Source organism: Phaseolus vulgaris, chromosome 8 (genome assembly GCF_051622355.1).
Source record: "Phaseolus vulgaris cultivar YP4 chromosome 8, ASM5162235v1, whole genome shotgun sequence".
NCBI classification, from domain to species: Eukaryota; Viridiplantae; Streptophyta; class Magnoliopsida; order Fabales; family Fabaceae; genus Phaseolus; species Phaseolus vulgaris.
In genome coordinates this window covers 9,979,430-10,005,925 of record NC_143505.1, presented here as the reverse complement: position 1 = coordinate 10,005,925, position 26,496 = coordinate 9,979,430, and the positions used below count along the sequence as shown (strand labels likewise).

The following is a 26,496-nucleotide window of genomic DNA, read 5'->3' as shown; positions in this document are numbered from 1 at the left end:
TTCATTAAAATACGCAAATAAAAGTATGGATATAGGAAGAGTGGTGGTTAGATTTCAAGATCAGAGAGTTTAGGTAGTTCAATTTTATGGATGTTTGGTCTCTGTTTACAATAGGAGATCACAAGACTCACACCCAACAATATCATTCATCTCCGTCATTGTTTTAGCCCCTTTTCTTACTATACCACTGAGAATCAAACTATTTCAACAAGTCATTTTTTCTTTAGAATTTTTACTTAAAGTTTTATAAAGATTTATTGATTTTACTAACTCAAAAAAAATATTGAAATTACCAATAAAATTTTAGTAAGTTCTAAACCGAAACCATAAAAAAATTGATTAAAATATTTTTTTTAAGATTTTTATCTATTTTTTTGTTAACTAAACTGTTTGGTCTTGATTCGAATTAAAAGGTAAAAATTGAACAAAAAGGTTTATAATATTTAAGCATAATGTTCTATATTTAAAATTAATTAATTATTAACAAACGAATATGAATATGCATTTTAAATGTTGCTTTAGGATGTACTTATTATTCTTAATATTCTTATCAAAATATTATAGCAAAATTTTAACTATAATTTATTTATGAATATAAAAGAAAGTTAAAATATTATAAGAATAATGATATAAAAAAATTCACAATATCTTTTTGTTTGATAAATTTTCATTAGAAATATTTTACAATTGTTTGTAATATTTAATAATTTAATAATAATAATAAAAAAGTACAAAAGTGAATTCGAATCAAACTACAAAACATTCACTTTATTTGAATTTTATATTAAATTAAAACTAAACAAAATTAAACCACATTTGATTTATGTTTAGTCTGAGTTTCTCTCTCTGCAATGAAGAGTGAAACAGAATTTATTCAGCCTAAAATAATAAAAAGACAAGTAAATAAATTATTTGTATTATTCAATATTAACGAAAACAGATGTGCTTTCTTGCATGTGTATTTAAACTTTTTCTAATTTTATAATTTTTATAAACAATTAACTAAAAAAAATAGAAAATCAATAAAATTTAGTATACATATGTATATATAATTTTGTAAAAATAGTATTAAAAAATTATGTATATGTTATTTTAAAAAGAAAATTTATTTAGTTATTTTGAAATAAAAAAAAAGTTATTCAACTATTTATTTTATTAAATAAATTATTTTTTATTTATTAAAGAACAAAATTATATAATTAAAAGATAATATAAAAAAAGTTAGCAAATTATGCATCCTCTTTGTATAACGATACAAATAACAAAGTAGGCAATATAAACAATGAGTGACAATTTCATTATCAACCTTACTACTAATCTTAATTAGTCTATCTTGAAGAGAGAATTGTAGGTATCAAGGTTTCTATCTCTTTGACACTCCCTTCAAAACATAAGCTAATAACCCTACTTCAATCTACCATTCAATTCAAGCAAAGCACCATTTTATTTGTCATGTCGTTATCAACACACTCAAACTTTCCAATATAACAAACTAAATAATGAAAAAAAACTTTCACCACTTGAACATATCATATCTTTTGCTTTAATATCACCAAAAACAAATTTGATAATGACTTTGGAGGATGGCCTAATCATCACTTGGACCTTTCCTTTTATTAGCATTGTAAATGTTATTGAGAGCATAGTTCAACATACTAATCCTCATCATTATAGTTTTTTTTATCATAATATCATACATCCACATATATATATATATTATTATTATTAGTAATCAATTAAGTAATTGGAATAACTATATGTTTTGAATTTATTATTTATAGAATAACTATATTTGAATATAATATTCCGTTCTTGATTAATTATTGATATTATTGTTTTGCTTCTAATTCTTGATCTAGAATCTTAAATCTAACTGGAAAGTATTTTTTATGGTTATGACCTAAACAATAATACTTAACATATTTGAGTGTTATGAATTGACTTGAAATATTAATTGCTATCAACATCTGGTCTTGATTCTAAGTTGTTTTTATAAATATGCGAGAAATTGATATTTGAGAAACATCTTAATAATTTTATATGCAAGGAATCAGTATAAATGATTTTTATATGGACATTAATATCAATCATAGGACACCATATTATCATGATTAATTAAAATACAAAAGAGTGAGAAAGATGAAACTCAATCCCTATTTTTCCAATTGAAGTAACAACTATTTGCCTTGTTTTCTTGTTAATAATTGCCATCACAACAAATTCCAACAAACTTTTATTATTTAGTTTTATATTTAACGAATCTTTTACTTGAATATTCAACTGTTCCTTGTGGATTCAAAATTCGTCCTTGGAGACTTGACAACGCGGTGCACTTGCCGTAGAAAGTCATTAGAGTGTCAAACACTAAAGGATAAAATTGAAGAGCTCATTCAAGCCAGGCACTTGCGTAAATTTGTACAGCTCAATAACAAAAACTCGAATAGATCTCCTCAGCGGAGAGAAAAATATCCCAAAAGGGATGAACGAAAAGAATATTATCCTCGATGGCATCACGATGATGACCGACGACTAGAGGATCAACCACAAACGAGTGAACCCTCAAGAAGAGATGAACATTCACGTCGTAGTGGCAGAGAAATGATTAACACAATCACTGGTGATTTTTCATGCAAAGGATGTTCAAGCTCCGCCCGAAAGAAGCATCTTCGGGCTATTAAGTTAGTAAACTCAACTTCGGCTATAGCCCGACCAAGGATGCCCCCAATACTCTTTGCAAACGATGATTTTAAAGTGATCGATCCAACATAAGATGATCCTATGGTCATTACAGTGAAAGTAGATAATTTTTCAATTACAAAGATGCTTGTGGATCAAGGATGTTCAATGGATATCCTTTATTGGAAGACTTTTTGATGGAAACCGTCCAGCCACACACAACCCCATAATAAGGTGGATGAAGACTTAGAGGTTGTTTATTGATTTAATTGCAAATACGAGTCTAAGTGGGCTTTTTGTTTATTTTTGTAGGCCCAATTAAGACGACAACTCTAGGGTGAATGAATGTACAAACATATCCAAGAAGCCCTCCAAGTCATCAAAACATAAACTAGAGCTTTGGTCAGAAGAACACAAGAAGACTAAGTTTCTGTTGACTAGTCAACATTATTTTTGGGCCAAGCTTTAGCTTAAATAAATTGTATAAAGTTGTTTAGGATTTCATGGGCTATGTATTGGACCTAGTTGCATAAAATAATTGGAACAAATATTTGGGCCAAGTAGTATAAGATTTTGGGCTTGTATTTGGGCCAATAGTAAAATATGACTAATTAGGATAACAATTGGGCTTCTTTGAGCCCAATGTAACCCTAAAACATCTAGGGTATATTGGAGAACGAAAATACCTTTGCATGGAGCACATAGACGTCCACATGACAACATAGGAGTGGAGAGGATTTAGCATGGAAGGTGTGAGCTAAACATGGAAAGCATGACTCCAAATGACACCTTCTCATTGGAGAGTTTTATTTTGAATTTTCAAATTTTGGCTCCAAAATGTTCAACCCTCTCTTCTATAAATTTAGTTGCTTGGTTCATGTATTTTCAAGATTAATGAATGAGTGAATTGCTGCCAAAATATTCAGCCAATCTCACTCTTGTCTATACCTCTTTAGGATAGACACTTAGTCTTCAAATTTCCACTAGATCAAGAGATTGGGCCTCACCTATCACTCTCCATACTTAGCCTTCACAAGCTCTACGTGAGCTCCTTGTTCATCTTCCTTCATTGATGCTTCCGCCACTCCACCAAAGAAATTGCAAACGGATGAAGGCATAGTCCATCATTTTTAAAAAAATGAGGATCCCAGAGATCGAAATCCAACCATATGATGATTAGATTGTCGGATTTTCTGGAGAACGAGTGGACACTCAGGGGTATATTGATCTATACACCATGTTTGGCAAAGAGAAACATCTAAGCTGAACTATCAAGATAAGGTATTTGAGAGTCAAAGCCAACACTTCCTATAATATCTTGCTTGAAAGGCCTTCTCTCAACGTACTCTGAGCAATAGTGTCAACTCCATATCTCGCTATAGTCACAATCCACGTAGACCAAAAGGTGGCACGAGAATGCTATGTGGCCAGCCTAAGGGTCAAACCTACTAATAAATCACAACCCCGAGAACCATCTAGGGAGCGTTCTTGGTTCAGAGTTTAAGATTTAGGCTTTAGAGTTTAGGGCGAAGATAACACTCCATAGGGTCGTAAGAGGAGAGAATGGTCCTAAGAGCCTAGGGCTCCCAAAAAGGAACACATGGTTGCCCTAGTTGACCTAGACCCCATAATGATGATGTCCATATCGAATCTGGAGAGGACCTACGTCTGATACCTTTATAACACTCAAAAAATATGAGAAAATCATTAACGATCGTCGATGGTGTCATGGTAAGCCAAACACTAATTCAAAATGCTGATTTTTTTACTTGGACTGTGTTTGATATGCCACGGGTAAGCCCTGACATCATTACACACCAGTTATTGGTATATAAAGAAGCTCGACCTATCGCCCAAATTAAAAAAAATGGGTGAAGAAAAGAATAATGCTGCAAAGAACAAAATTGACAAGCTGTTGGAAATAGGGTTCGTCAAAGAAGTGCAGTATACCACTTGGTTAGCCAATGTAGTAATAGTGAAAAAGGTCAATGGGAAATGGAGAATGCACAAAGATTATATAGACTTGAACAAAGCTTGCCCTAAGGATGCCTATCTCGTACCGAACATAGATAGCTTTGTAGATGGTGCAGCCGATCACCGAGTGTTGAGTTTCCTAGATGCGTATTTCGAGTACAATCAAATCCGAATGCGAAGTGAGTTGATTTTAGGATTACACATTTTAAGGTGACACTTTTGTTTATAAATTTTGGATTAGCAGAATATGGTGAGAAACTCAAAGAAGATTCCCACTAGACATAAACTTAACCAAGTGGTTAAGTAAGTGTGAAGGCTCACTTTTAGAGGAAAAAAAGAAAACACAATTATAAGGTGAAGATGATGATGATTGGGAAATTAAAATAACATAAGATGGAAATGACCAAATGAAAAGAAGAGGAATTAAACAAATGGAATGAAAAAAAGCAAAAGGAATAAAAGGGAAAAGATGAAGAGAATGAAAGCTTATGAAGATGGAGATGGTGTCACACCACTTGGAGGGTGGAAAACTCTAAGATGAGTGGTGTCGATCCACCACTTGAAGTATGATTTACTCAAGGTAAGACCCCAAAATACTAGAGTACTCAAACTCACTAAACACTCACCCAAAGTTTTTTTTTTCTATAATCAATTTCAATGTCTAATTTACAAGAGGGGAAGCACCCTATTTATAGAGATGAGTGCTTTGGAGAGGAAGAGAGGAAGGGTAGGGGCGTAAATGATTACAAGCTTCTAGAAACTAGGTCAAATGTGAGCACATGGGGGAGTCTTCTAGAATATAGGTCAAAGGTGAGCACATGGGTGTGTTTCTAGGAGCTAGGTTAAGGTGGGCTTTGGCACAAGCTCAATTTATACTAAGTACACCCTAATCTAGTTTATTCTTCTATTTGAATACCCAAAGTGAGCCAATTTATTTACATAAACTTGTCATTTAAAAAGACCATAAGAAAGAACATAGGATGCTCTGGCCTATGTCTAGTTCTTCTTCTGCTGAGGTCTTTCTGAAGTTTGGTGGGGCCTTATCTTGGATACTAAGATGACTGACTTAATTGTGAAGTGTCTATTGTGTCCTTAGTTATCTATTTGTCAAGATGGTTTGTATCAGAACGTTTCAAAGAGATAAAGATAAAACATCTTTCATGACCGACTGTGCTAACTTCTACTATGAGGTAATGTCGTTCGGTTTGAAAATTTTTGGAGCCACTTACCAAAGGCTAATGGATCAAATCTTTAAAGGAATGCTCGGTCGGAATGTTGAGGTATATGTCAACGACATTGTGGTTAAATCTAATTCATGCATACAACATGTAAAAGATTTATGAGAAGTTTTTAAAGCAGTAAGAAAGCATGAAATGCAGTTAAATCCCGACAAATGTGCATTTGAGTAGAAGGGGGTAAATTATTGGGATTCATGCTAACACACTATGACATTGAGGCAAACTCAGAGAAATGTAGGGCAACCATTGAAATGTGAAGCCCTAAAAACACCAAAGAAATACAGAAGTTGATTGGGCGGTTGAAAACTTTGTCAAGATTTGTTCCAAGACTATAGAGAAAACCAAACCAATCGTCCAACTCTTAAGAAAGGTTGAAAAATTCAATTGGAATCCCGAGTGTGAAGAAATTTTCCTTCAATTGAAAGCTTTGCTAACAACACCACCGCTTTTATAACAACACCACCGATTATACAAAATCAAGACCGTCAACGATCAATCATCGTATACCTATCGGTATTAGATGAAGGCATAAGTGCAGTGTTAGTCTAAAAGGTGAAAAAAGAGGAACGATCGACATACTTTATCATCTGAATACTACATGGTGTTGAGGTTAGATATCAAATGATAGAAAAAGTTGCTTTAGCAATCGAGATCACTTCCCGACGAATGAGAATGTAATTCCAGAATCAAAAGATAATTGTGAAATTCGATTATCCTATATGAAAATCTTGGCTAAGCCAGATTTAGCCGAGCGAATGATAGGATGGGCCAGTTGAATTATCAGAGTTCGAAATCCAGTACCAATCGAATGGGGCAATCAAGTTGCAAAGTTTAGATGATTTCACACCAGAATTAAGTCCTAAACCTACCAAGGGTGAAGACTTATGTTGGACACTACACGTGGATGAATCATCCAATGTAATATCATGTGGAGCAGACTTATGTTGGACACTACACGTGGATGAATCATCCAATGTAATATCATGTGGAGCAGGAGTTGTCCTAAAAAGCCCTGATGGTATACTCTTGGAACAATCTTTGAAGTTTGACTTCAAAGCTTCAAATAACTAGGTCGAATATGAAACCATAATGGCTAGGCTTACACTAGTAAATGACATGGGAGCTCACAAGTACTATGCAAAAGCGATTCTCAATTAGTACCTGACCAAGTTAAAGGAGAATTTGAGGTGAGAGAACCCTTGTTGCGGAAATACTTTCACCTCATGTGAAATTTAATATCCAAGTTTGATTCGGTCAATACCTTGGAGTATTAATTCTATGCGACCGGAATCGAGTGAACCACATCACTCGATATTCGAGGCTGCTCGACCGCATAAAATTAATGCACCAAGGTAAAATAAGGAGATCCATGAAAAATCTGATAATGTCATTTTAGCAAAGATATAACCCATAAACGAGATATCTCATTACAAAAATTATAAATAAACATGATTATACACGAATAAGGTACACTTTTATCAATATATTACTCACTATAATACAAAACACTTACTTGATCGTCGGAAAACCTTTTGTGGTACCACTTTCGACTGAGTACTAAGGAACGAATATGAGAAGAAAAGTAAAGGAAGAGTGATTGAGTGACAAGTAGCAGTTGATCAATTGATAACAGATACTGTCTTATACAAAATACAATTATTTTATCTTTTTTTAAATAATATTAAATTATTTACTTTGTTTTTTTATTGAAATTTTGATTACTAAACCATGACTTTTGAAAAAAAAAATATCAGTGATTTAGTTACTTATATGAATACAATTTTTGAAATTACGTTATTATTTATCATTTTTCTATTAATGATTGGACACACACCCAATCCTATTTATTAGTAAAGAAATAATGTTTAACAATAATGTGAAGCATATCTTAACAAGTAGATGAATGTTTGTAATTTATATTATATCGATATTTTTTAATAGTATAAAAAGGTTATATAACTTAAAAAGGATTCTTCTATACTTACACTTTCAACTCAGCTAATTGTGACCCCAATGTGCCTTTAATAATAGCTTTCTTAAGAGATTTAATGGGCCCTGGATGTAGAGATACTCTTCTTATTTGTATATTCTTGGGAATTCTTAATTGTGAAATCCAATATTTCATTGTCATCGTCAAACTATTTGTCTAGTTAGCAGTAATAGAACACAGTGTGCATGGATTTGTAAGGAGAAAGTTAGGGTACCAGGAGAGAAAGAAGTGACAGAGGCTATAAACTTAGGCTTTGGAGAGAACTTTAATTTGCCCTAAATTATCATTTCACTTTTTTTTGCATTGCTTCTTATTTTTTCCATACCAACTTTGTTATTATATTGATAATCATTAGGATTTTCACTTATAATAAAACAATTTGTCTTTACTTTCATTTCATTTATCATGGTACCTTACCAACTATCATAAATCCATAACAATTTAGATATTCCTTTATTAATCTCTCTCAATTCATACATTATGTTTTTAATTTTTTAAAATATAATTGTGTCATCCTAGACCTTGTCTGAATGTGGGAAAGACCATGACTACCCATACACACAAAAAAAATCTCTGTGAAAAGGAAACTCGGATTTAACCCGCCCTTGTATCGGATAAAGACCCAGACCAAAGGGTGGTAGCACGTGACAAGATAAAGACAACAAAAAAATAAGGCTACAATCTTGGTGATATCTAAAAAATCATTTTATCTCCATTATATTCGCAGAATCATAACACTTTTAAACCTTGATTCTATTAAAAGATCCACAACTAACTTTTTAAAAGATATATTAATTGATAAAATCTTGTTACTCAATTCCGTAATGTTTTTCTTTTTTCTTTACATGATATTATGCTGAAATAACTGATACAGAAAAATAAATGTGATAAGGTCCACCAAAAACTCTATAAATACGCGAAGTTCCCCAAAAAGTATTTCGATTCATATTCTCTCTATATAAACTACACTTATATATTTTTATGCTATTACTAATTTGAGCGTCGGAAAATTTTTTGGAGGTAGAATCCCCTGTCACTTCATGACCTTCAACATCAAGAGTTGCATGATGAGTGAGATGTAACAGCGTGCTTTTTTTAAAAGCAACAGAAACATTCTTCCCACCACCACAGTACCATTTTTCTTCTTTCTCTCTCTCTCCATATTCTCTTCTCTCCCTCTCTCCTAATTTTCTCTCCCAAACTTCATCTATTTTAGAATCTGATCATACCACGCTGTAGCAGAGGAGTTAAGGAACATTTCTACCCGATCAGATTTTTAAACAGAGTAAGTTCATTTTTACTCTAAATATCCTTTGTTCTCTGTTTTTCCTTAGGATTTAATCATCAATCTTGGTGGGGTCAGTTGAGAAGTTTAATCCTCTCAACTTATTCTATTATATACTAAATTTTTGTTCTGTTTGGATAATTTGCATTAGGCCCGTAAATCTTGAAGCTTATCCAAACGGTGGGGAATAAAATTCTAAAAGTTGCTTGAAAAGCAAGCAATTGAGGTAAGGGAAGCTAAATTTAATTTTTAATAGCACCCTAGGATAGAAGATCTGAATGCGGAAGGGACATGGTCCCAATATTCAATTTCTCTTGCAGGGATGTTGTGTGTTTATTTATATTGGGTTGTTTGTTTATATATTATTTAAATTTGTGGAAATATTGGGTTTTGATGATTTAGTATTAAAGTGTATTTTTTTTATGTCAAATAAACTTTTGAATATTGTGGATAACTTTTTGAATGATATTGTATGACGAAATGGTATGAAATTGAATTCATACATTTGGGATAATGTATGGACTGATGTTTGTTGTGTATTAAGTATTGATGTCGGGATAATGTATGGATTGATGTTTGCTGTGTATTAAGTATTGATGTCTATATGGTAACAAAGATCTCCGAGCTTCACTGATGATCTAAGTCACATAGACTAAGATATCAGGTGGTGAGAAGCTGATGGGGGAGTTCATGCACACCATGACATATGAGATGCACGGCTTGGGTTGTATTGAACTTACCCTGATCCTTTCTGTTAGATTCGCTGGTAATCTTTGGATCAGGTGTTAGTCTCTGGTAGGACTTACTTAATATGGGTCTTCCAGAAGACGTTGTTTGTTGAATACCTTGGATGTGTAGATCCATGTGAGATCTATGTGATTGTTTTAATGTTGGGATTTGAAGAAGATTGTATAATTTGAGAAACTGATCATGTAACTTGGTTTTCTCTTTTGATTTAATTGCGTATATTATAAAATTCTATTTTCACTAGCTTACCCTTGCTTTTCTTGCTGTGTTTGAACTGCGATGACTGTACTACGTACACGAGCAGATGATCTTACAGGTGTCTGAGGATCAGAAGAGTTTTAAGGCGTTGATTTTGAAACTTATATTGTAAATATTTGTATTTCCATATGTCCTAATCACATATTAGGAATGTTTTGAAAAACTGTAAGCTTGTACGGAAATATGTAGAACCGGTATTGTAATAGTTAGATGTATTTTCCGGGGTGTTACATGAGAACTTTGCATTCTTGAATACATTTTCTTGGAACTTTTCTACAAGAATCATGCACTCAAGATCATAAATTAACATTGCATTAACCTTTTCACCTCAATGCATTTCTTCCTTCACCCTCATACTTTAAAAAAAAAACTTAAATTATCCTTTAATTTTTTTTAATTGTAGAATGTAAAATCTGAAAACTTCTCTGATTATAGGATCCAAAAATAAAAATTCGTATTTTTTTTTTTAAAATACAAAATTTATATAAGTATAATTGTATACTATATTGTCCAATCAAGAATACAATATTTCATATTGCATTGTATTTTGAATTTCACTTTCACTGTGAAATACAAATTTGTACTCTGATTGTTTATTCAAAATTCAAAAATTTGTATTTTAGATTGTATTCAAAATATAAATTTCTATTCTAAATTAATCCAAAGTGCAAATTTGTATTTAGATTTATAAAATTCAAATTGAATATTTTTAATATTTTTTTAAAGTTTGGTGGGAGTGCATAAAGAAAGGGAAGTCCACTTATTTTTTTGAAGGCTAATTTTATAGGAACATTCTTTAATTGGTATAGTAGTAATTTGTTTCGAGTTAATGGTTTTTTTAATCAATAGCCAACAATTAATTGATCGATAACTATTTGGCAACAGTTTACAGAAAAATAATTATTTTCGTTTCCAATGATTTTTTCCACTAACACATTTTTTAACCTTTTCAAGATAATTAAAAGCAGAAAATTCTTTTTAAGGAGAAGCTCACATTTGAATAGTAAAATATTTCGTCAGCAATACACATGAAAAATATATATAAATCTAGATTATAATTTTGAAAATATTTAATTTGAATTAAGTATGTATTTAGATTTATCATTTTAGTTAATTAATTTATTTATTTTAATTAAAATTAAATAAATTGGATTTCTTAATAATTTTTTTCAAACTATAAAATCCTTAAATTTTCATTTTGTAATAAAAACCTTGATAATCGAATCAAAGTACTTTAAACATTCTTTCAATCTCAAAGTTAATTTACTAACCACACTATCATTTTTTACTAAATTCTCACTTTTTTTTTCTAAAATCTTAGAATTATTGAAATCTTAAATCTAATTATAACATTTAATTCTAAACACAATTCAATCATCACACAAATTCTTGCAAAAGTTTAAAAAGAGGATATCACGTCACTTTTAAATCTAGATTATCCACTTTAAGGTGTTATTGAAAACCAAACTAACTTCTTTTACCTCTTTAGTTGCTCAACACATAACCAATGTCTCTATCTCCACAAGACTCATAGAAAAGATAAACATGTAGATAGAAAGTCTTGATCAATGATGCAAACATATGTCTATAATCCTAGACTAATAGAGACTCACCTAGCTCTAGGAACATCACATGCAAACAATCCCCTCTTCAAACAAGTAGAATTTTCTTAAAACTGACAAAAAACAAGGGTGAAGAGGAACTTACTCAAAAGAATATTATGATCGGATAAACTTGTTTTATTCTCGAACAAGATTCTTATGACAAGCTCCAATCTTCAAAAGGATTAACAAATTTGTCAGATTTTTTAGAAAGAAGGTAGAGAAGGATGATGTTTCTTTTTAAATAAAATTTGAATAATTAACTTTTATTATTTATAAGCTTTACACTTTAATAATAAAATATTTATACTTTATCTTATTTGTATCACTTTTATCCTTACACAATTTTATAGGTTTCACTATACAAATATAAAATCACCACTCATGAACGCTATCAATTTTCTTCACTAAATAAATATAAGATTGTTTGTCCGATCTATTGATGCATTGATGAATGTTATAAATAAATCATAAGATTTTACTAAACAAATATAAGATTGATTTTGTGATTCACTAGTTAACCCTATAAACCATAAAGCTTTACTAAACAAATATAAAATCGTTTTTAATATCCACTAGTTAACAATATCAATGGTAAGACTTCACTAAACAAATATAAAATTAGTTTTACAATTCACTAGTGAATGTTATCAATCATAAAACTTCATTAAAAATTAGATTATATTGATATTCGTTAATTATAACCAATCATGAGTTTTTCAAAAAGATGACTCATTAATTTAGTGTTTATAGAGACTTTATTAAACAGAGATTCTTGATATTTCATCAATAGAAGATATGGTGGATATGAGTTTTTCGAAAAAATAAATGTTTATTATGTTATATGATATGAGCAAGATTAACTGGTAATGATATAAGAAGTTGTTATTAAGATTTAAGTTGTGAGTTTCATGTTCTTTTTCAAGTTAGATAAGTATTTATTATGTTTGTACTTTTAGATATGAGCAAGATGATCAAGTATATGGATATGTTAAGTTATAAGAAGTTAAGATATTATCTTCTTTATCAAAGTTAACCCATTTATAATTATATCAACAATTATAGAATATGACTAATATACAAGTTCTTATGTAAGTCATCTATTAGGAATAAGTAAATAAAGCACTTTATTAAGTGCTAGTTCGACACCTTACTAATAGAGTTTATAATAGATCTATCTAGTTTGTTATATGACCTGACACTACAAGAAAATAATAAAATAGAAGCCAATTTTTAAAGATAAAAAATAATTAATTGTTATAGTGACTAAATTAAAGACTATTTTAGAGACTAAATTTTTTTTGGTTTCCGAATTAGTTTCTATTATGGTTAAATGGTTTCTAAATTGGTATTTAATTAACAACCAATGTTTTTGCTACCAAATTTAGAAACTACATAATTGGTAGTTAAAACCTTGGTAGTTAATTAGATACTATTTTAGAAACCATTTAACAATACTAGAAACAAATTTAGAAATCATTTTTTTTTTAGTTTCTAAAGTGGTGTCTAATTTAGTTACTATAACAACTAATTATTTTTTGTCTCTAAAATTGCTTTTTATTTCATGTTTTTCTTGTAGTGCGACAAAGTATTTAGTAACTACTATTTTAAAAAAAAACGTGGAATAAAAACTTTGAAATACTTGAAATTGATTGAAAAAATTTTAAAAATAAATATCATTTAGTTTTCAAAAATTAATATGAAAAAGAAAAAACCTTACCAAAACTTGTAGGACTTCTTAATCTCATAAAAACCAACCTCAAACAATTCTACTTTCTTTTCTTTATGAGGCTGTTAATCATAGCCTTTATTACAAAATCTAAGCCTAAAAATTATTTTCTTTTTATCTGCAAAAGCTGAAACGAATATAAAAGTAACATAATTTTTTTATAAGATTATATATTTTATATTAAAAATAATCGTTACAAAAATCAATAAAATACGTCATAAATAATTTATTATTAGATTATAAATTTTTTTTGAATAAAATTAATATAAAAGAGATTATTTATATACAGGTTTAATTACAATTTTAATGTTTTTCCTTTGAATAATGTGTAGTTTCGCTCCTTGAAGTCTTTTTTTTAAGCCAGCTATCTATTTCTAATTTTAAGCAAATTTAGTCTTTTATATATCAATTTTTTTCTATAAAAAATTATCAAGTTCTTATTTTATCCTAATATTTAAGGGTGTAAATTGGATTTGAGATTTCAATAATTCCAAGATTTTAAAAATAAAAGAAAAGTGAGAATTTGGTAAAAATTGATATTGTGGTTAGTAAATTAGCCGAGATTAAAAGAATGTTTAAAGTAATTTCATTTTGATTATGAATGTTGAAGGTTTTGATTACAAAAATGAGAATTTGAGAATTTTATAGTCGAAGAACATTATTAAAAATACCAATTTATTTAATTTTAATTAAAAAAGACAACTTAACTAAAAATTACATATCTAAATACACACTTAATTCACATTAATTATATAAAAATTATAATCAAGATTTATATATGTTATTCAACGTACATTGGTGGAGACGAACTATTTTACTATTCAAGTATATGATTTATAACATTCCAATACTGTATACCATGATTCAACAAAAATAAACTAATTTACTAAAAAAAAATCATTAAATAAAACTAATTTTACATATCAAAATAATTAGATAGTGAATTGACTAAATCAGAGACTATTTTATAAACTAAAAAATATCGATATCTAAAGTAATTTCTATTACTAATAAAATTTGTAATTAGTTTCAAAATTGGTATTTAACATTCAGCTACTGAGATTTTAAATACGAACTACTTTATACTCTAAATTATCTCCATTATAATTTTAGAGACTAATTTAGAATCTAAAATCTTAGTAACTAATTTAGATATCAATTTAGAAATTATTTTATAATTTTTTATATTAATAATAGAAACCATTTTAGATACTAATAATTTTTTAGTCACTAAAATAATATATATTATATTTAGTCAATATAGTGTTTAATTATTTTTTGTCTCTAAGTTTAGTTGCTATTTAATTATTTTTTGTAGTGATTGTAAAAAAATATATGTAATATATAATCTTATACATATAATGACATACATCAAATTGTTAACTCTTAAGTGCATATGCATAAGAAACTTTATTCATATTTCTCTTCTCAACTTCATTTTGAATGAATCTTTTTAATACTCAATTTAAGAAGAATTCTAAGAGAAGTGCTTAAGACTTTAACATTTTCCATCCAAAATCTATGCAACACCTTCTTAATGTAGTACTCTTGCGATAACTTAAGTTTTTCTTTTCTTTTCTATCCCACGAGATACTTATACTAAGAATCCACTTAGCAAGATTGACTATTGATGTTCTTTTAACTTTCAGGGTTGGTTAATAGCTACTGCTTTCCAAAATTTACATAGTCATACTCTATTTCATCCAAATTGTGAGATATTAATTCCAAGATAGTTGATAAAAGTATCACTATTAAAATGATAATGGTTAAAACAATTTGATTGTACAAAAATATAAAAAATAACTAAAAATTAGCAGGTAACATTTTTCTCTAAATAGGCTTTGAACGGTAACGTATAAAACATATATTTGAGTGCTTTAAGTTCCAAGATATTTGTATAGAACATAAACTAAAAATGTGGTAAGATAAAAAAAAACGTATTTTAAACTAAAATAGTTTTATCAAATAAATGCATCATAATGGAACTTTAATTTCAGTTTAAAAATAAGAAAATTTAAGTTTTATAAAGCTTTAACCTATATCAATTCATTTGGATTCTTAACCAGGAACTACTGGGAATTCAATTTGAAATTTAAAGTTTCGATGCTCAATTCTCCAATTAAAAAAACTGATGAAATACGTAGCTAACACAATTTTATCTATTATTTTTAACATATCACAAAAAATAAAATTCAACAACCCAATATACACATGAAAAACTAGTGCAATGTAGTGAATTTTAAAATGATTTCATGATATCTCTTTATATAACTTTTTTGCTACAGCTCTACATATAAACTTGCCAATAGTGGGAGGTCCATTTTACAAGCTAAGTGACCAAGAAAAAGTCTTCAGACAAGAAATGTCTAGGAAAGTGAATGCAATAATGGCAACGTTGTTTTTCTTTGTTTTCTGGTTGGATAATTAATTACAAGAAAATTAGAAACAGAGTGAGAAAAAAAGAAAGAAAGAAAGAAAGAAAAGTGGTACCTTAGGAAGACGTGATTTACTTTGAATTTAGCTTCACCCATCTTACACTTTCTCAATCAACTTTTCCTCTCACTCTTCGTTGGAACATGTCAAACACTCTAACATTAGGTTTAATTATACTTATATATATATTCTTTGGCAAATTGCATTGAAAGATAAACACTGGAAAAAGAAGGGTCCATAAGCCATCATTAGCCTGTTTGCTTCTTCGGTCTGTGTTTTTGGGTTCATTGTGTGTCTTTCTCACTGAACTCCAATGAGAATTTCCAATGTTCCTTTCCTTTTCATCATATTATGTTACTGCTTTTGGATGCATCACACTGTTTATTTCACCGGGGTTTCTGGTCAAATTGTTGAGGATCAACAACAATCATTGCTAAAACTGAAGAACAGCCTCAAATTCGAGCAAGAAAAATCTCACAAACTTGTATTCTGGAATTCAAGCATAGATTGCTGTAAGTGGACAGGTGTAACCTGTGATAAGGAGGGACATGTTATTGGCCTTGACCTGAATGGAGAATCAATCAATGGTGGATTTGACAACTCAAGTACTCTTTTCAACCTGCAAAGGCTCCGGATACTGAATTTGTCTGTTAATAATTTCAGTTCTGAGATACCATCCGGATTCAGCAAGTTGAAGAACTTAACATATCTGAATTTGTCTATTGCTGGTTTTGTGGGGCAGATTCCAATAGAGATTTCTTCCCTGACAAGGTTGGTAACTCTTGATATCTCTTCTCTTTCCTTTTTATTAGGGCATCATCCGCTGAAACTTGAAAAAATAGATTTGCAAATGCTTGTCAAAAACCTCACCATGATTAGACAATTGTATATGGATGGTGTGAGTGTATCAGCCAAGGGAAATGAATGGATCAATGCTTTGTTGCAGCTACATAGCCTGCAGGAGCTGAGCATGTCAGACTGCAATCTCTCAGGACCCCTTGATCCTTCCCTAACAAGACTTCAAAACCTATCAATCATTCGTCTTGATCAAAACAATTTTTCATCCTCGGTGCCAAAAAACTTTGCTGATTTTCCAAATTTAGTAACCCTCCACCTTAGTTCTTGTGGATTGACAGGAATATTTCCAGAGAAGATCTTTCAGGTGACAACATTGTCTGACATAGACTTATCATATAACGATTATCTTAATGGATCTTTGCCTGGATTACCTCTGAATGGTTCCCTTCAGAAATTAATTGTGAGTCACACAAGGTTATCAGGAGCATTACCAACTTCTATAGGTAATCTTAAGCAGTTATCCATCCTAGATCTTTCTAATTGTCATTTTAACGGAACACTACCCAGTTCAATGTCAGGACTCAAGGAACTCACTTCTCTGCTTTTGTCGTTTAATAACTTCACTGGTCCAATTCCGTCCTTGAATATGTTCAGGAACCTCACGCATTTAGACTTCTCAAACAATTATTTCACAGGTTCCATTACTTGTGCTCACTTTGAAGGCCTAAGAAAGCTGGTCCAAATTGATTTACAGGACAATTTACTTGATGGAAACATTCCTTCTTCTCTTTTTGCACTTCCATCGGTGCAAAGGATTGATCTTTCCAACAACCATTTTAGTGGACAGCTTGATGAATTTTCAAATATCTCCTCCTCCATGTTAGAGAGTCTTGATTTAAGAAGTAATAATTTAGAAGGCCCCATTCCTGCATCTATTTTTAATCTCACGTCTCTTATTGTCCTCCAATTGTCATTCAACAAGTTAAATGGCACAATAAAGCTAGATGTGATTCAGAGACTTCCAAAACTAAATAAACTGGCTCTTTCACACAACAACTTGTCAGTAGACACAAATCTTACAGATGTAGGCTTTGTATCTTCCTTACACAATATGAGCAGTTTAGAGTTGGCTTCCTGCTACCTGACAGAGTTCCCTAGTTTCTTGAGAAACCATTCCAAAATAACCACTTTAGACCTCTCAAGCAACCATATTCAAGGATCTATACCAACATGGATCTGGCAACTTGACTCTCTTGCTCAATTAAATCTTTCTCACAATTTGCTCACCAGTTTAGAAGGATCTGTGCAGAACACTAGTTCCTATCTGAGCCTCATTGACCTTCATGCTAACAAACTCCAAGGGAAGCTACAAATATTTCCAGTGAAAGTCACTTATTTGGACTATTCAAGCAACAATTTCAATTTTATTTCATCAGATGTTGGTAGTCGTATGTATCGCATAATTTTCTTGTCTCTGTCCAAAAATAACTTATCCGGGAGTATTCCTCAATTCCTGTGCAATAGTTCAAGTCTGCTAGTTCTGGATGTTTCTTATAATAACTTCGATGGGATAATTCCAGGGTGCTTGACTCAGAGTGAGACACTTGTGGTATTAAATCTTAAACATAACAAGTTTAAAGGCAGCATTCCAGATAAATTTCCAGTACCTTGTGCTCTAAAAACTCTGGATCTGAATAGCAATCAATTGCAAGGCCCAATTCCCAAATCTATTGCACATTGCACATCATTAGAGGTGTTGGATCTTGGAAACAATGAGGTAGATGATGGATTTCCATTCTTCTTAAATATAATATCCAGACTCCGCGTCCTTGTTTTGAGGAGAAACAAATTTCATGGTCACATTGCATGTCCTCGTACCAGTGATTTTTGGGATATGCTTCAAATTGTTGATGTGGCTTTCAACAATTTCAGTGGCTTACTTCCAGCAAAATGCTTGAAAACCTGGAAAGCAATGATGCTTGATGAAGATCGTGTATCCAAATTCAGTCCCATAGAATCTAAGATCCTTACATTTGATGGTATATATTATCATGATTCTGTGACACTTACAATCAAAGGTTTGCAGTTAGAGTTTGTCAAAGTCCTGAATCTCGTCACATCTGTTGACTTCTCATCCAACAATTTTGAAGGAACAATACCTGAAGAGCTCATGGATTTTACTAGACTTTATGCTCTCAACTTGTCTCACAATGGTTTAACAGGCCAAATCCCTTCATCTATAGGGAATTTAAAACAGCTTGAGTCATTGGACCTGTCAAGCAACAATCTTGGTGGTGAAATTCCCACACAATTTGAACGTTTAAATTTCCTCTCATACCTGAACCTTTCCTTTAACCGTCTGGTGGGAAAAATCCCTATAGGTACGCAACTTCAAACATTTGACGCATCTTCGTATGTTGGTAATGCATATTTATGTGGAAGTCCTTTGAAATTGTGTCCTGATCGGCGCAATTCAAAATCCGAAGTATATACAGATTCTGGTGTTCAATTGGACTGGACTTTTGTATCAATGGGGGTGGGTTTAGGGATTGGAGTGGGTTTTGGCGTTGGAGCAGGAATGGTCGTGGATCCATCATTGTTTTTGGAGAGACTGAAAAAATGGAGCAACCATATAATCAATAAAGCTCTCCTCGTTGTTCTTCCAGTGCTTGGTTTGACTTGGATACCCAGATGATGATGATGATGATGATACAGAGGAAGAGACTAGGGAAAATAACTCAGACAGACATGGAAGAGGATTGTGATTACTCAGACATGCTATTTTTCTTGCTTAGAACTCTCAAGAGGATTTTCTTCTAATAGAGTTTTACAAGAGGTTGTAAGAGATATTGTTGTCTGTTGTTTACTTGTTTTTCTTAGAGGGACATTAGCTTAATCATGGTGATTAAGCAATTCTTAGTGTTATTCTCTTTGTTTTAACATGATTCATAGCCTCAGCATATAAAACCTCTATTACATCATCATGAAATTAAAATATAGCATATAAACTCTACCATTCTAAATAAAAAACTATTTACACTTAAGCATGTAGTTTTAAAATCAATCCATCAATTTATAGGTAAATCTACTGAACTATCACTTATTCAAATTTCATGTGTTTGAGCAATTTTAAAACATCAAAAGCACAACTAAGGAATATATACATTTGATTAAAGATAAATTATATTAAAAATCACTACTTCAAACCCCTTTTGATTAAAGATAAAATCTACTAAAAGTGACTACTTCAAATCTCCAAATTCCATGTAATTTAATAACATATTAATCCGCCATAACTCCATCCATTTCAACACCGTATATCCTTTTAGTTTATTTAAATAAAATACTTGTGTAAAAAAAAAAATTAAAAAAATAAATATATATATATATATATATATATATAATTAACTACCCTTACTTGAGAGTAGTTTATTCTCCAAGTCAAAGAGATGTCCCAAGATATAGAAGAATCTAAAACTAATCCTAAAAATTCCAATGACCTAGAAAATATCCAAAACATGAAAATAAAAAATTATGTTAATGGAACACCATTTTCTGAACTCAAAAACTTCAGAAAATCCAAAGCATACATAGGATCCTAGAAAATTCTAGATAGAAGGTTCAGAGAAAAAAAAACTTACTATAAAAGAAATTTTGATTAGTCAAAGTTAATTCTCATTCAACCATCAATCCATCATCTTATTAGATGATTTGATTGAAATAAAATAAATATTAACTTTGAAAAATTAGAGAGAAGTGTTCTTACAAGTTCGGGTACCTCTCAGAATGACTCTTGTAGCTTCCGTCTTCTCGTCCTTGTAGCTCCTGTATTTGCCGTCTCCGTCTGGCAAGTCTTCCAAGAACGACGGGGTGGGGTACCTGCGAAGGTACCCCGACACTCAAGTCAGTCTGAGTATAACATGTGGATAAACTAGAGATTAGAAGATTACCTCTGACATAGGTTCCTTCTGATATTTATAACCTTGTGTTGGGTTTCAGCGGTTATGGACCTTGACGAAGGTCCATTTACGTTTTAATCATAATTTATGAGTTTATCATCAACTTTCACATTCGTTTGATTTTATCAACTATTGAACATTTCGGTATCGGGAGTACGGGCTCCCAATAGTACAATAAGTATAAAGAATTTAGATGATTTTATGCCAATGCACAGTGCTCTCTCACTCATTCATCTGCATCATTGTTTTAGCCCCTTTTCTTACTATACCAGTTAGAATCAAATTATTTCAAAAAGTAATTTTTTCTTTCGAATTTTTACTTAAAGTTTTATAAAGATTTATTGATTTTACTAATTCAAAAAAAAAAATGAAATTACCAATAAAATTGTAGTATGTTCAAAACCAAAACCATAAAAAATAAAAAAAATGATTAAAATGATTTTTTTACGATTTTTATCTACTTTTTTTTGTTAACTATACTGTTTGGTCTGGATTCGAATTAAAAGTTAAAAATTGAGCAAAAGGTTTATAATATTTAAGCATAATGTTATATATCTAAAATTAATTAACTATTAACAAACAAAGATGAATATGCATCTTAAATATTGCTTTAGGATTTAGTGGTTATTCTTATCAAAATATTATAACAAAATTTTGACTATAATTTATTTATGATATAAAAGAAAGTTAAAATACTATAAGAATAATGATACAAAAAAATTCACAATCTTTCTATTTGATAATTTTTCATTAGAAAATATGTTACAATTTTTTCTAATATTTAATAATTTAATAATAATAAAAACCACAAAAATGAATTCGAATCAAACTACAAAAACATTCACTTGATTTGAATTTTATATTAAATTAAAACTAAAAAAAATAAAATTAAACCACATCTGATTTTATGATTAGTTTGGATATCTCTGTAATAAAAAATCAAACCAAATTTACGTAGCCTAAAATAATAAAAGACAAGTAAAGAAATCATTTGTATTATTCTATTAGCGAAAAGATATGTGATTTCGCAGTATATTCACATCTTTTTATAATTTTATTATTTTTATGAATAATTAATTAAGAAATATAATATTAAAATTTAATATAAATAGTTTTATAAAAATAGTATTAAAAAGTTATATATCCATTATTTTTTAAAAAAGTTATTTAATTATTTTAAAATAAAAAGAAGTTATTCAACTATTATTTTATTAAATAAATAAATAAATTATTTTTTATTTATTAAATGATAAAATTGTTTACTTAAAAATTAATAAATGATGTATCGTCTTTTTTTATATATAATGATAATGATGTAAATAACAAAGAGGAATGATATATGGACAACCTGTTCCACTATACAACCCTTAATTAATGATATAAAAAAGGGTATTTTTGTCATTTCATATAAAAAATTGAAATTTTAGACAAAGACAAAGGTTGTATCGAAGCAAAGTTGTTCATGTATCATTTTCCGATAACAAAATAGCCAAACCAATGTATAGTTGAATGAGTGACAAAAATCTCAAATAAAGATTTCATTATCAACCTTTTACTACTAAAACCTTAAACTCCAAATCTTAAATAACTTATCTTAAAACTCTTAGCATGATGGGTCGAATTCAGCTGGTCAATATAGTGATGACTGGATCTCTAGCTTATAGTTTTAATATGTATAAGTGGCATGTTTCACTTATTAAGCAAGTTGAGCAGTGGTGTCGAAATTTTATTTGGACTGGTGATATTCTGAAAAAATGTATTGCTACCGTTAATTGGGGGAAAATTTGTTCACCTCTTGAGGATGGAGGCTTGAATATCATTATTCTTCATCATGAAAATAATGCATATCTTCTTAAGCTTGCTTGGAACTTTGCTTATAGCGACAAACCTTGGTCTTTACTCTTGAAAGCCTGGGTTCTTAAATCAAAATATGAATTTCGAACGGTTTATAGATCTTCCTCTCTCTGGCCTGGAATTAAGCAATTTTATTCTACCATACTTGACTATACTTATTGGACTGTTGGTACATGTTCTTTTATTAATTTCTGGAATGATAAATGGTGCTCTACTACTTCTTTAGCAAATATTGCAGGGTTATCTGATGGTGTTAGCATTCCGGATACAGTCTCTCAATTTTGGATAGGTTGTGATTGGAATATTCCCTTCTCTTTACAGCAGATGCCTCTTTTTTTTAATCATATCATGATTAGAGAGGAACAGGATATTCCTAATTGGATTCTAAATGAGTCTGGTCGTTTCACTCTTAAATCGACTAGGACTTTTTTCTTGGAACCAGGAGTTCCAGGTGGTTGGGGTAAATTCATTTGGTCTTCATCTATTCCGCCTTCCAAAACTCTAGTACTCTGGAAAAATTTTCATGGGCGACTTCCTACAGATCAACATATTCAGAATAAGGGTTTGCATATATGTTCTATGTGTTCGCTTTGTGAAAAGCGAGAGGAATCTATTCAACATCTATTTTTTGAATGTTCTAACGCATTGCATATTTGGAGTTCGGTACGACAAATTTTTCTTACTTCTCATTTCTCTAATAAGGATGATCTACTTTCTTTTATTAAGAGTGATGGTAGTCCTTTGGTTAAATTGATTAAGCTTGCGGTGATAACCTTTTCTATATGGATGATATGGCGTATGAGGAATTATGCTAGATTTCAGGATAAGATTGGGGTTTCTAAGGCTATTTCGATAATTAAATATTTAACTTGTCTAGTGGGAAATTCGTCTAAAGCTTCAATGAAGAATGATATGTTGGACTTCAACGTGATTAAGTTTTTCGGTATTAAGACTCGTAGTGGTAAAGTTCTTGGTCCTCTTCCTATTAGATGGGAATTTCCTTCACCAGGCTGGGTCAAAATTAATACTGATGGGGCTGCTAGGGGGTATCCTGGTCTTGCTACTTGTGGAGGTATTTTTCGTGGGAGTATGGGAGAATTTATTGGTGCTTTTTCAGCGTTTCTTGAAGTTCAAACTGCTTTGGTTGCTGAGTTTTATGGAGTTATACATGCTATGGAGGAAGCTCAAAAAATGGGACTTACTAATGTCTGGCTTGAATGTGATTCTGCCTTGGTTTGTGCTGCGTTTACTGCTAGGACTAATGTTCCGTGGATGCTTCAGAATCGATGGAATACTTGTCTTAATTTTTGTGGGACAATCAGGTTTAGGATAACTCATATTTTTCGTGAAGGGAATGCGTGTGCTGATAAGTTGGCTAATTTAGGATTTATTCATAGAGAATCTTTTCATTGGTATAATAGACTCCCAGCTAGTCTGTTCTTAGAATTCTTTATGAATAGGTATAATCTACCTATGTATCGTTTGTGTTAACATATGGGTTTTGGTCTAGTCCCCCCATATTTTTGTATTTTTTTTTTTTTTTAATATTATTTTTTTTCATGTGATGACAGATGATTGTTGTTACTTGAGGTGTCAGCTTAGCTGAGATGTCAAGTTGCATAGTGATGCCTAACACGAAAACTTTATAAAAAAAAAGAAGTTTAACTAACCTAAATCCTAAATTTTAAATAACTTATCTTAAAGGGAGAAGTTTAACATTCAAGGTTTTATCTCTTTTCACACTCTCCAAAATATATGCTAATAACCCTACTTCAATCTACCATTCAACTTAACCATCATTGTAATGGAAACTTTCCTCAATTTATTTATTGAAATGATTACATTGTTCAAATTTAACTTAGTCGTTATTTTATCATTTTTTTAATAATACTAAATGATTTACTTAGTATTTTTTTTATTGAAATTATGATCACTAAATCAATCACGAATTTTAAACAAAAAAATATCACTGAATGAAGTTATTATTTATCATTTTTCTATTAGTGTTTGGATACACATCCAATTAAGTCCTATATAGTAAAGAAATAATGTCTTGTAATAATGTGAAACATATCTTAATAAATAGATAAATGTTAATAATTTATGTTATATCTATACACAAAGAAGAAAATAATTAAATAGAAATTAATTTTAGAGGTAAATATTTATTAGTTATTATATTAACTAAAATAGATATTAATCTAGAGATTAAAAAAATTATTAACATCTAGATTAGTTTCTATTGCCAATAGATCACTAATGCAGAAAAACATAAACACAACGACTATTTTGATTGTAAAACGACGATTTTCTAGCCGCCTTTGATCAATATGTAATCTTATGTCCCACAAAAATGAAGGCGACTATTTAGCCACCTTCTTAAATTCAGACAAAGAGGTGACTATGGTAAAAGTTGCCCTTATAAGATGTACGCATTCAAACAAAGAGGACGACTATGGTAAAAATTATTTTTTTACACCTCCCTTATGCATGAGATGTAAAAGGGCGGCTTTTACCATAACCACCCTTATAAACACTTCTGAAACATATAAGAAGGCGATTATTTATCATAGCTGCCCTTATACAACTATTTACCATAACTGCCCTTATAAACCTTTCACTACAAGAAAAAACATGAAATAGAAATCAATTTTAGATACAAAAAATAATTAGTTGTTATAGTAACTAAATTAGAGACCATTTTTGAAACTAAAAAAAAATGGTTTCTAAATTAGTTTCTATTATTGTTAAATGGTTTCTAAATTGATATCTAATTAGCTACCAAGGTCTTAACTACCAATTATTTAGTTTCTAAATTTGGTAGCAAAAATCTTAGTTGCTAATTAGATATCAATTTAGAAACCATTTAACAATAATAAAAATTAATTTAGAAACCAAAAATTTTTTAGTCTCTAAAATGGTCTCTGATTTAGTCACTTAGCAACTAATTATTTTTTGTATCTAAAAATTGGTTTCTATGTCATGATTTTCTTGTAGTGCTTGCACAACATGTAAGAAGGCGGCTATGGTAAATAGTCGCCCTTGTAAATGGTAATATGTTTTACTACATTCTTTTTAATGCTAATTCTCATCTAAATTGACTTGTTCAATTATAACCCAGCTAGACAAATACATAAATTCAAAGAATCAAATTATATATATTGATAAAAATGTATTACAAACACTAATAACATCCTATCTTTCTATCTAATTCCTACATTATTGATTAGCTATCTTAGAGTTATAAAAATTTAGGAAATATGTGGTCCAAGCATATCTCACATATTCTATAATGACCGAAGACATTGTTTGCTCATCCATAAAGAACATTACAAAAGTAAGGTTCACATAAATTAGTGTTAAGATACATATATGTTAAAGAATTATAAAAATAATTTACCATCATGTTACCTACTCCCAATCACTTTTAAGGCCTACTCTTACAATGGTAACCTCCATTGTATAAGGTAATAGCCACACTCATAGCTTCTTGGTTCTCTATTACACTATAATTCAATAAAAAGTAAAAGTTAATATTGATAAAAAAGTGAAAAGAGAAAGACAAAAATTACAAACTTTTAGTGTGATCCACTTCAGATTTTGATAATTTGAATTGGATCGATCTTTTAGGATGTTATATCCATGCCATGAACTAATTAATACAAAAAACCACGTTAGTAGATACTTAATTAGTAACATACGTAGTTAAGTTTATAGTGTACTTACTTATCAATCGTATTCTTCACATGTGTGAATGACCTCTTGTGTAGGTAACATAACCACATAACAGAACCGTGGATAAGACAAGTATTTGTCACTGACCCCTATATCATTCATGAAAAGAGTTAACAAATATTTAAAACATGAAATAATAATAATTGACGACTTATAATTAAACTTACTCATTAATATAAAGACATAAATAGTTTTGTTTTTCCTCTTTTTCTAGGGTGT

General features: G+C 30.2%; 1 protein-coding gene and 1 long non-coding RNA gene across 2 annotated transcripts; both read left to right on the top strand.

The window, feature by feature from the left end:
- Positions 1–8,999: 8,999 nt before the first annotated feature.
- Positions 9,000–10,385, top strand: LOC150025399 (uncharacterized). Its single transcript, XR_016515210.1, has 3 exons — positions 9,000–9,163; positions 9,315–9,389; positions 10,215–10,385. It is a non-coding gene; the product is annotated as an uncharacterized LOC150025399 (long non-coding RNA).
- Positions 10,386–16,244: 5,859 nt separating this feature from the next.
- On the top strand, positions 16,245–19,669 carry LOC137826304 (receptor-like protein 49). Its single transcript, XM_090294582.1, has one exon. It carries the CDS (start codon positions 16,245–16,247, stop codon positions 19,422–19,424), a length of 3,180 nt encoding a protein of 1,059 aa, XP_090150708.1. The 3' UTR covers positions 19,425–19,669.
- Positions 19,670–26,496: the final 6,827 nt, after the last annotated feature.

Bases quoted from the DNA above. Each gene is read 5' to 3' on its own strand.
- LOC137826304 (XM_090294582.1), top strand. From the start codon at position 16,245: ATGAGAATTTCCAATGTTCCTTTCCTTTTCATCATATTATGTTACTGC.